We start from the raw sequence: 11,395 nt of genomic DNA on the forward strand, positions 1-11,395 counted from the left end.
ATTGTTCTAGTAAATATCCTCCAAGGAATTGATGCTCTGGTGCCCAGAATACAGTACCTTAAGAATGAATAAGTAAAAATGCACATGCTAACTGGTGGTCCTCACAGCTTCACACAACACAAACTTGCTAAACTTATAGAAATGAAAAGTAAGGGAGTTATGCTGAACCTGTATCGAACCTTGGTTACACCACTCAGAGTACTGTGCGCAGTGTTGGCCCTCATATTGTAAAGAGGATAGAGAGGCACTGGAGAGAGCGCAGGAAAGATTTGCAAGAATGATACCAGAAATGTATAGGTAAACATAATCAGCAAAGACTGACAGGCTGGGTCTCTTTTCTCTTGAAAAAAGGCTGACTGGGTGGCCAACTAGATGTCTTTAAAATTATGATAAGTTTTGATAGGGTGGATATTTTTCCTCTTGTGGGGAAGAGCATAACTTGAGGCGAGCAATATAGGATAGTCACCAAGAAATCCAATAAGAAACATCTTTACCCAAAGAGTGGCAAGAATGTGGAACTCGCTAACATAGGGAGTGGTTGAAGAGAATAGTGTAGATGTACTTAAGGAGAAGGTTGACGAGCAAATCAGAGAAAACAGAATAGAGGGTTACAATAATTTAGATGAGGAGAGGAGAGAGGAGGCTTGAGTGCATCATGAACACATGCATGGACAGGTTAAGCAAAATGGCCTGTTTCTGTACTGTAGATCCCACGTAAGCCAATACCCTAAAGCTACTGAACTTTTAAAATGCAATTTTCTATAATTTTCAGTAATGCGGCCAACTTCTGCAATGCACACAACTCGAATGTACACAGTGGAACTGGAGTACAGTCTTGCTGAATTTATATTCAACTTGATGAATAACCTCAATGGTGGACACCCAAATCCCATGAAGGAATAAAGAAAATACTGGGTTATCCCAATCATCTCCTCGCCAGCTGCCTACCTTGCAACCTCCATAAATTTCAGTTCATCCAAAACTCCACTACAAGTGCAGTTCATCCATCACCCCTTTGTTCACTGGCTTACAACCTGGTCTGATTCTTTTGTTACAATAACAACTCATATTTATATAGCACCTTTGTGGTAATAAAACATCCTAAAGTACTTCACAATATATGGCCCCAAGCTAAATACGGAACTACTAAGTCAAATGATCAAAGGCTTAGTAGAGGAAGTAGGTTTTAAAGGAACATCTTAAAGGAGGAAAGTGAAGTAGAGAATCACAGAGGTTTAGGGAGGGAATTCCAGAGCTTTGTGCCTAAGCAACTGAAGGCACGGCAATCAACAGTGGAGTGATTAAAATTGGGATGCTCAAGAGGCCAAAATTAGAGGAGTGCAGATATCTCGGAGGGTTGCAAGGCTGGAGGAGGTTATAGAGGTTGAGGTTGGGTTTGGGGTGGGGGGGAGGCGGGGGGGGGGGTGGTTGTGAGGCCATGGAGAGCTTTGAAAACAAGGTTGAGAATTTGAAAATTAAGACATTGCTTTACTGGGTACAGGAGTGATAGGTGAACAATACCTGGGGGGTGCGGTGGTTAAGACACTGGCAGTTTAGAGGATAGAATTTAAGGACATTAAGAGTGCCCCATAACCTCACCTTCTTCCTATCTCTGAAACCTCCTCCAGTTCTACAACCCTCTGCAGTCTCTGCATTCCTCCAATTCAGACCTCTTGTGCATCCCCGATATCTATCGCCCCACCATTTGCAGCCATGTCTTCTGCTGGCTAGGCACCAAACTCCAAAATTCCCTGGCTCATCCTCTCTGCTTCACTCTCCTCCTTTAAAACCTCTCTTCTGTCCTAATATCTTTTTATATGGCTCAGTGTCACCTTTTTAAAAAAAAAAACACTGCTGTGAGGCACCTTTTGACATTACACTGGATTAAATTCATTTTTGGTTCCTTTTTCAGTTATTGTTTGTCTGGACATACAAGACAACCTAAATGCAAATCCATGTAAAGTGAAGCCTTTCATCAATAAGTGAAAGCAGTTCACTTGTTTTTTTTCAAACATTAGAAATGTTGCTGCCACTCAGAGGCTGATAAGCTGGATAACATCAATGTCTTTGAACACAAGTACAAAGCTCTACTCTCTTTGTCTTTGATTTGTGAGTGATGCGAGTTGCACATCATTATAGCAGTGTAGAAATTTATCGCATCTGTTTCAAAATGACTTTGGCAGCACTTTATGTGGCTCAGCAGTACTACTGTTGCCTACTGGGTCATATGTTCAAGCCCCACTCCAGAGACTGCAGTATGTAATTTATGATGAAATCTCTCATCCAACATCAGCAACAGATTAACCAGTCACTGTCCTCATTGTTGTGTGTGAGACCTTGCTGTGCACATGTTGGCAGCTGTTTCCCTACAGTACAAAAAAGGAAGGACTTGCAATTATATGTGAGCCTTTCATAATGGCTGGACCAAAACATTTTGCAACAATGACGAATTGCTGTGATTATTTTTAAAATGATGTGAAAAGCACTATACAAATTCAAATCCCTTCCTTTCTTACAACAAAGGCTGCAGATACCAATTGGTCTCTCAGTGATATCTGTGGAATGTATTGTATCCCCAACAGCTCAAGTGCTGCAAATCTCCACCAAGCTGAACAACAAAGGCTTGTATTTACACATCACCTCTCATGACAACAGGATGTTTCAAAGTGTTTTCGAGTGAATGGACTGCCTTTTTTGAAGTGGTTTTTTTTTCCATTCATAGGATGTGGGCATGACACCAGCATTCATTGCCCTAGAAAAGGTGGTGGTGAGCTGCCTTCTTGAACCTCTGCAGTCCATGTGGTGTAGGTACATCCACAGTGCTGTTAGGGAGGGAGTTCCAGGATTTTGACCCAGTAAGAGTGAAGGAATGTCAATATAGCTGCAAGTCAGGTGGTGTGTGGCTTGTGGCATTCCCATGCATCTGCTAGGTGATAGTGGTTGCGGGTTTGGAAGGTGCTGTCGAAGGACCTTTGGTGAGTTGCTGCAGTGCATCTTGCAGATGGTACACACACTGCTGCCACTGTGCATTAGTGGAGGGAGTGAATGTTTAAGGTAGTGAATGGGGTGCCAATCAAGTCAGCTGCTTTGTCAAGCTCCTCGAGTGTTGTTAGAGCTCCACTCATCCAGGTAAGTGGGGAGTATTTCATCATATTCCTGACTTGGGCCTTGTAGATGGTGGACAGGCTTTGAGGAGTCAGGTGGTGAGTTACTCACTGCAGGATTCCTAGCCTCTGACCTGCTCTTGTAGCCACAGTATTTATATGGTTAGTCCAGTTCAGTTTCCAGTCAACGGTCACCCCCAGGATGTTGACAGTGACTGTTGTAATGTGGAAAACACAGTAGCCAAATTGCACCTGGCAAACTCTTACAAACTGCAATAAGATAAGATAATGATCAGATCTGGTTTTTTTGTGATGTTGATGGAGGAATAAGTGTTGGACCAGGATAACTCTCCTGCTTCTCTTCCATATAGTGTTCATCGAATCATCACCTGAGAGGGTCTTGTTTTAAAGTCTCATCCCTATGATGGTGTTTCTGACCAGTAACACTCTCAGTACTACACTGGAACTGTATTAATTTTTTCTGGTTAAGTCCTTGGAATGGGTCCATGAACCCATAGCCTTCTTGCCTAAGAGACCTGTATGCCACCAACTGAGCGGCTGCTGACATCTAAATCGACGTAAAATACTGCAGGTGCTGGAACTCTGAAATAAAAATAAGCGCTGGAAAAACTCAGCAGGTCTGGCAGCATCTGCGGAGAGAGAAACAGGGTTGACGTTTCGAGTCCAATATGACCCTTCTCCGGCTTCCGATGCTGCCGGCCCCGCTGAGTTTTTCCAGCACCTTTTGCTTCTATTACTGCCAAGACCTGCCTTGCTGCTAATTTATGGAAAATTTCGGTGCCAGCGCGATTGCAACCAATTTGAATGTGAGACTCTTACAGCCAGTGTCAGAATGATGGGCGGAGATGGATTCGGGTTGGGCAGTAGGTGGGGGAGGTGGAGGGCGGTGTGACTGATGTTCGCGTAAGATCGAAGATATTTGCGGTGCACTTAGGCAAGTCACCTACGACCCAAATCAGGCAATCTTCTAGGCCAAAACAAAACAAAAAACAGAATTACCTGGAAAAACTCAGCAGGTCTGGCAGCATCAGCGGAGGAGAAAAGAGTTGACGTTTCGAGTCCTCATGACCCTTCCGCAGAACGGCCGATGCTTGCCAGACATGCTGAGTTTTTCCAGGTAATTCTGTTTTTTGTTTTGGATTTCCAGCATCCGCAGTGTTTTTTTTTGTTTTTATAATCTTCTAGGCCACATAGTCACGCCCGATTGCGCAAGATCTGAAGGCAAAATAAGCAGCAGGTCCATATGAGAGTCAGTCACCTGCTTCCGAGTGAAAGGAAGCAATAAGCAGGTCAATTTGCTGCAATCGAGTTTGGGGAAAGTGCAGCAAGTGGAATGACCCTCGCAGATGTTTAGAGGCAGGTGCTTGACACACTTACAGAGCATTTCTGCGCTTGTTAATCAAGTGCAAGGCGCTAACACATTTGAAATTAATAACACACCGCTAAAGATTGCGGACAGGATGTCGCTTGGCCATATTCAGGTATGTTCCGAACACACGAAGCGTTCACCTCCAAACATTTCTGGACATACATAAATTAAAATACCGATCTATTAAACTTAAAAACACATCCCACACCACCAGTATAAACTCGGTACTTTGCATCAGTTTGTTTTAAAAAGATATATAATAATGCCATTAGATTGCTTTTCAAAATAACAAATGAAGGGACACTACACCGCTTAGGGACAATCACGAGAATATAAGCAGATCGCAAGCGGTAACATTGTCCCAGGGCATCCGCTGTAGGAATTGTTTCTGGGGTTTTTTTAAAGGCAAGTCTTTCCAATCTCGGTGCTACTGGTCCGGTACTTTCAGGCTTTATTTTCACTTTACCCTGAGCTGCGACCGTGTCTTGCCACATCACCCATGTGTTAGTTAATCTGGGTATCCCAATCTGAGGAGAATCCCAGCCGTTTACTCACAGCCTCTCTCGCACCGCGAAGCGCAGATCAGGCAGTCGTTACAGGGGGTGGGGGAGAGACGGGCGATAGCAGGGCATAGCGTGTTTGTATGCAGGAACATTCTCTCTCTCTCTCTCTCTCTATCTTGCGGGATCTTGGCACCTACCAGGTGTTCCAAACTTCGGAAACAAGCATCCACCAGCATCAACTTCAATCTCTCGTCCACAGCCTCCGGCAGTGGGATATACACATAGTACGCCAGCAACGTGCTGACTATCGCCAACACTATTAGCTTGGTTCCCATCTCCACCGGCGGCTCTCTCCCTCTCTTGGCTTCCGCCCCGGCGACGCGTTGCTCTCGACCAACCGGTCCCCAAAAATTAGAGGGTCGAGGGGAAGGTGGTGGGAGTGGGAGGATAAATCGAATCAGTACTCCGGCTGTCTGCGGGATTTCTGCTGGTCGAGCTGCCGCAAGACGTGACAAAGTTTCAGGTCGATTTTTGGTGTGTGTGTGTGTGTGTGTGTCCAACAGATATGACAGCACGTGTTAATATCAGCTGATTGTATTATTCAGCTGTTGATATGAGCCCTGGAGCGATCCATTGTTACTTTATCTGGCTTTCATAGCGTCCCGCAATGGGCAGAAAGGCGTCCCCGGCTGCGGGGCCCGATCGGAATACACACCTGCCTTACGAAAGCGAAATTATCAGTGCTGACTCTTAGAAGCAACTTTAATGTGCCCCGAGGTGGTGGGTAGGTAGGTGGGTGGGTGGGTGGGGAGGTGCAAGCTGTCGAACCACTCCTCAGTGGGGCTCTCAGTTTATGCACTCACTGGCATCCCGCGAATAGTGAGACAAAATTTAAGGCATTTCCTGGGTAAGGATCCCCACCTCCACAGCCCTGTTTCACAGACTGACACATACTCAGAGATCTCCTGCAAGTGTGGACACAGTCCGCTCTGGGCTGCTGGAAAGTACACAATGTAATACTTTTTTTTTGTTGGCTGAGAGAGACACGTCACCGAAGCTTTCCCGTCCTGCGCCGGTCAGGACAAACACAAGAAAGCCAAATTTCAAATGATCACAACCATTTTTATATGGCAGCGTGAAAAGGGGCTGATTGGTTGGCATGTCAACTCTGACCGGAGGGGTTGCCATGGAGAAAGCAGCCGAGAAGTGTAACTCTTTTAGAGTTAAAACAATTAGCCGAGAAGTGTAGGCTCGCCAAGCTCCCAGATAGTTCAAAAAATGCACTAGGCTTGAACATATTCCTTTTGTTTGCAGATAATTTGCATAGTTTGCTATGAATGTATATCGCTTCTAGCCAGTGTGAATGAGTCTGGTTGCTTGGCTGATCATTGATTGGTTGTTAGTCCGGAAGGCTAGACTGAATATTGTATTTAACAACTTTAGATCCTGAACTCCCTCCCCCATCCCCGCCCCGTTCCTGTTTCTTCCCCCTCCCTTTTGTTTTTTTCCAATAATTTATATAGATTTTTCTTTTCCCACCTATTTCCATTATTTTTAAATCTATACCTTTTATGCCCTGTTAGTCTTATTTTACCTCACCCCCACCAGAGCTGTACCTTGCGTGGCCTGCCATCCATTTTTAATTAGCACATTCTTTTAGATAATATCACTACCTGCAACACCTCTTTGTTCTTTTGTCTGTGATATCTTTTGATCATCTGCTCCTATCACTGCTTGCTTGTCCCTACAACCACCGCCACCTCCCCCCCCCCCCACCCCACCCCACCCCACCCTGGCCACTTCTCTCCCCCCACCTTAAACCAGCTTATATTTCACCCCTCTCCTATTTTTACTCAGTTCTGTTGAAGGGTCATGAGGACTCGAAACGTCAACGTTGTTCTTCTCCGCCAATGCTGCCAGACCTGCTGAGTTTTTCCAGCATCCTTTTATTGTTTGTTATAAATTGCTGTGATCATTTGAAATTTGCCACTCTTGCATTTAGCCTGATAAGTGCAAGACAAAAAGCTTTGACAACATGTCTGTCTTCTCAGTAATATTCAAGTTCTGTATTACCAAGCAACTGAATGTAACAAGTTAATTAAAACATTTGTAATTACTATAAATTCTGTGTGGATGGGAGGGTAAAAGACAAAAACTGTCCAGCAGGTTGGGAAGTCAGCAGGAATCCAGTGACTTCTGCACTTAACTCGAGTACAGTCATCAGTACACAGGAAACCCCTGTGGGACAGGTGGGTCTGATATTTACATATGCTACAAGGCATTTAAATGGAGTTTTAACCCAGGAAACACCGAGGTTGCAGAAATTAGTTCCAAAGTATTGGGAATCACCTCTGAAACTGTGAAGGAACAATCTCAGAACAAGTCCTTTGAACAAAAGCCTTTCACTTAGACATATTCTGCATTGACCATTGTCTGCCATGGTCAAAGTCACCAAAGCCCTTAGTTCTTTACCTCCAGCTCCAGCTCCTTCCAGGAATCTTCAGGAGAAATTTTCCAAAGTTCACCAGCTCCTATCCACAGGCAAATCTCTCAGGTGACGGATTACATGTTTACTAGGGCCAACACTCAGGAGACCAGTCAGAAAGACAGGGATTTGCTGCTCTGCTTGGATTCCCACAAGTACAGGGAGTCATGGACTGCACACAAGCAGCAATTACGTGGCCCTCAGATCACCCAGTGATATTCATCAGCCAAAAGGGATTCCACTCTATAAGTGTTAAGCATCTGCCAAAAGCATCATGCATTTGAGTGGAACATATCCAGGAAGCTTCCATGATGTATTGATTCAGACTCTCACAGGTATTCACACCTTGAAGCAGAGTCAGCTGGTAGCTCCTTCAGGACAAAGGCAGCCCTCTGAGGACCTGGCTGTGGCACCTGTGTGGAGCCCTGCCATTAATGCCCAGGTAAGGAACAACAGAAGCTAAATCAACTCAAGAGTGGTCATTTCACAAGACATCAAGATGTTGAAGATACAATTCAGGTGTCTTGGCAGATCTAGGGACACCCTTCAGTATAGACCGGTAAGGGTGTCCAGAACAGTAATGATCTGCTGTGCCATGCACAACATTGCACAGTCATGAATGGTGGTGGACAATTAAACAACTCACTGGAGGAGGAGGTTCCACAAATATTCCCATCCTCAATGATGGGGGAGCCCAGCACATCAGTGCAAAAGACACGATTGACGCTTCTGCAACAATCTTCAGCCAGAAGTGCCAAGTGGATGATCCATCTTAGCCTCCTCCAGAGGTCCCCAGCATCACAGATGCCAGTCTTCAGCCAATTTGATTCACTTCATGCGATATCAAGAAACAGCTGAAGGCACTGGATAGTGCAAAGGGTATTGGCAATGACAACATTCTGGCAATAGTAATGAAGACTTGTGCTCCAGAACTTGCAGTGTCTCTGGCCATTCCAATGCAGCTACAACAGTGGCATCTACCCATGAATGTGGGAAATTGCCCAGATATGTCCTGTATAGAAAAAGTAGGACAAATCTAATCCAGCCAATTGCCACCCCATTAGTCTACTCTTGACCATCAGTCAAGTTATGGAATAGTGCTATCAAGTGGTACTTACTTAGCAATAACCTGCTCACTGACACTCAGTTTGGGTTCCACCAGGACCACGAAGCTCCTGATCTCATTACAGCCTTTGTTCAAACATAGACAAAACAGCTGAACTCCCGAGGTGAGGTGAGAGTGACTGCCCTTGAAATCAAGGCAGCATTTGACAGAGTGTGACATGAAGCAGCCCTGGCAAAACTGGAGTCAATGGGAATCAGTGGCAAAACTCTCCACTGGTTCAAGTCATGCCTAGCACAAAAGAAGATGATTGTTGGTTGTTGGAGGTCAGTCATCTCAGCTCCAGGACATCACTGCAGCATTTCCTCAGGGCAGTGTCCTAGGCACAACTATCTTCAGCTGCTTCATCAATGACCTTCCTTCCATCATAAGTTCAAAAGTGGGAATGTTTGCTGAATATTGCACAATGTTCAGAACCATTTGTGACTCCTCAGATACTGAAACAGTCCATGTCCATGCAGAAAGACATGGACAATGTACCGGCTTGGGCTGACAAGTGGCAAGTAACATTCATGCCCCACAAGTGCCAGGCAATGACCATCTCCAACAGGAGAGTATCTAACCATCGCCCCTTGACATTCAATGGCATTACCATCGCCGAATCCCCCACTATCAACATCCTTGAAGTTACCATTGACCTGAAATTGAACTGGACTCGCCATATAAATACTGTGGCTACAAGAGCAGGACAGAGGCTAGGAATCCTGTGGCAAGTAACTCACCTCCTGACTCTCCAATGCCTGTCCACCATCTACAAAGCATAAGTTATAGTGTGATTGAATACTCTACACTTGCTTGGATGAGTGCAGCTCCAACATCGCTAAAGGAGCTCAACACTGTCCAGGACAAAGCAGCCCACTTGATTGGCACCCCATCCAAAAACATTCACTCCCTCCACCACCAATGCACAGTGGCAGCAGTGTGTACCATCTACAAGATGCACTGCAGGAATTCACCAAGGCTCCTTAGACAGCACCTTCCAAACCTTAACCGCTTTCATCTAGAAGGACAAGGGCAACAGACACATGAGAACAACACCACCTGGAAGTTCCCCTCCAAGCCACTCACGATCCTGAATTGGAAAAATATCACCGTTCCTTCACTGTCGCTGGGTCAAAATCCTGGAACTCCCTACCTAACAGCACTGTGGGTGAACCTACACCACATGAACTGCAGCAGTTCAAGGAAGCAGCTCACTACCACCTTCTCAAGGGCAATTAGGCATGGGCAATAAATGCTGGCCTAGCCAGTGATGCCCATATCCCATGAATGGATAACAAGATAGTGAGGATTGGAGCTACAGATGGAGGGAGGTGATAAGTGTTCTGCATTTTCAGAGGAGGAAGAGGAAGAGGACAGGCTGGAGGAGGAGGAGACAGATATGGCAAGGGCGCATAGCGCCACACACAGGTGCCCGTGTTGGACTGATTCAGACACACTTCAGCTAATCTGAGGTAGTGCAGCCATCTGGTCCATCAATTCTGAATCCGCTGTACCCCTCGGCCCCCAGCACATTCAACATCCATCTCTCTGACAGATACCTATTGCTTTTCATTTGTTTTTCTCATTTTTCACAAGGCATAAGTCTACTCGACAGGAATAGGTAATAATGGAGAGCATTGGACAATGGAGCTTTGAAATATAACATAAAGTTCATAAATATTAAACAGAAATAGGGCAATGCAGCACAGTGTTGAACACTCAATCAAATACTCTCGTGGGACTACAAATGTTTTCTCTTCCTTTTCCTGTTAATTCTACATAGTACAGACACTGTGGCTTCAGCAGAGCGAGAGACAAGCTGCTCCTTCCCCTGGTCTGACTGTTCAGATGCTCATGGTCAATGTCCTTTGGGTTTTGGATACTGTGAAGGTCCCAGCAAAAACTGCCCTGCCTGGACCTGTGCAGGGGCAGATTTGGCCATCAGGTTAAGGGCAGCATCTCGGGCTCTATCTGATGATATGACAAGGGATCAGAGTGGAGGAGCTTTGAGCAGAGCCTCCACTTCCATGTACCCTTTCTCCATCTTCCATCTTTTGACCCATCCGCACTTGCCTGCCCGTCAAGAGCAGGAGAAATCCTTGCTGCGCATCAGTGAGGCACTGACTGACCAAGGTGAGGCTTTCCTCCATCCTGCTGAAGGTGGCAGTCTGAGTATGTAGGCCTTTTGTCAGCACCAGCATGTACTCGGTTGTTTGTTCCATGCAGGTAGCCATCTTTCCAATGATGTAGACAACAGCACGAAGAACTGAGCCATCACAGCACTCATGCTAAGACAGTTCTTTCAATCTATCTTGGATTGTGCACAGCACCTCTGAACAATCTTCCAGAATCTCTCACATTTTCTGCTGCTCCTCCAGAATCGTCCTCTTCATCAACAATCCCCAAGGCTCAGCATCTGTATCCAGCTGAGCAGGGCTTGGAGGATTCTCCAGCCTCCAATTGAGAATGCTCCAATGCTGTCCATGTCTCCACAATCTACTCCTGCTCACTTGTGATGTGTGGCTCACCACTGACAACCCAGCTACCTGTCCTGCAAGCCCACACCATGTTGTGTGTATCTGAGCTGGTGGACGGTATTCATGAGTCATGTGATGGTGCATCTTCAGAGTGGGTGATTTCCCCTGAGGAGTCTTCATCCTCCTCCTGCACCATTCCTTCACTGTCATTGGATCAAAATCCTGGAACTCTCTCCCTAACAGCACTGTGGGTGTAGCTACACCACAGGGACTACAGCGCTTCAAGATGGTGGCTCACACCACCCTCTCATGGGGAATTAAGGTTGGGCAA

At 45.7% G+C, this 11,395-nt stretch overlaps 1 protein-coding gene across 1 annotated transcript in view; it reads right to left on the reverse strand.

The window, feature by feature from the left end:
* Positions 1 to 5,558, reverse strand: part of aadac (arylacetamide deacetylase) — a 68,480-nt gene extending 62,922 nt beyond the window's left edge. Inside the window, exon 1 of the mRNA XM_041215203.1 lies at positions 5,195 to 5,558. Within this exon, the coding sequence (XP_041071137.1) occupies positions 5,195 to 5,332 (138 nt within the window). The 5' untranslated portion in view covers positions 5,333 to 5,558. The remainder of the gene's footprint in view (positions 1 to 5,194) is intronic.
* Between the last annotated feature and the right edge of the window lie 5,837 nt (positions 5,559 to 11,395).

This window comes from Carcharodon carcharias, chromosome 2 (genome assembly GCF_017639515.1).
Source record: "Carcharodon carcharias isolate sCarCar2 chromosome 2, sCarCar2.pri, whole genome shotgun sequence".
NCBI lineage: Eukaryota > Metazoa > Chordata > Chondrichthyes > Lamniformes > Lamnidae > Carcharodon > Carcharodon carcharias.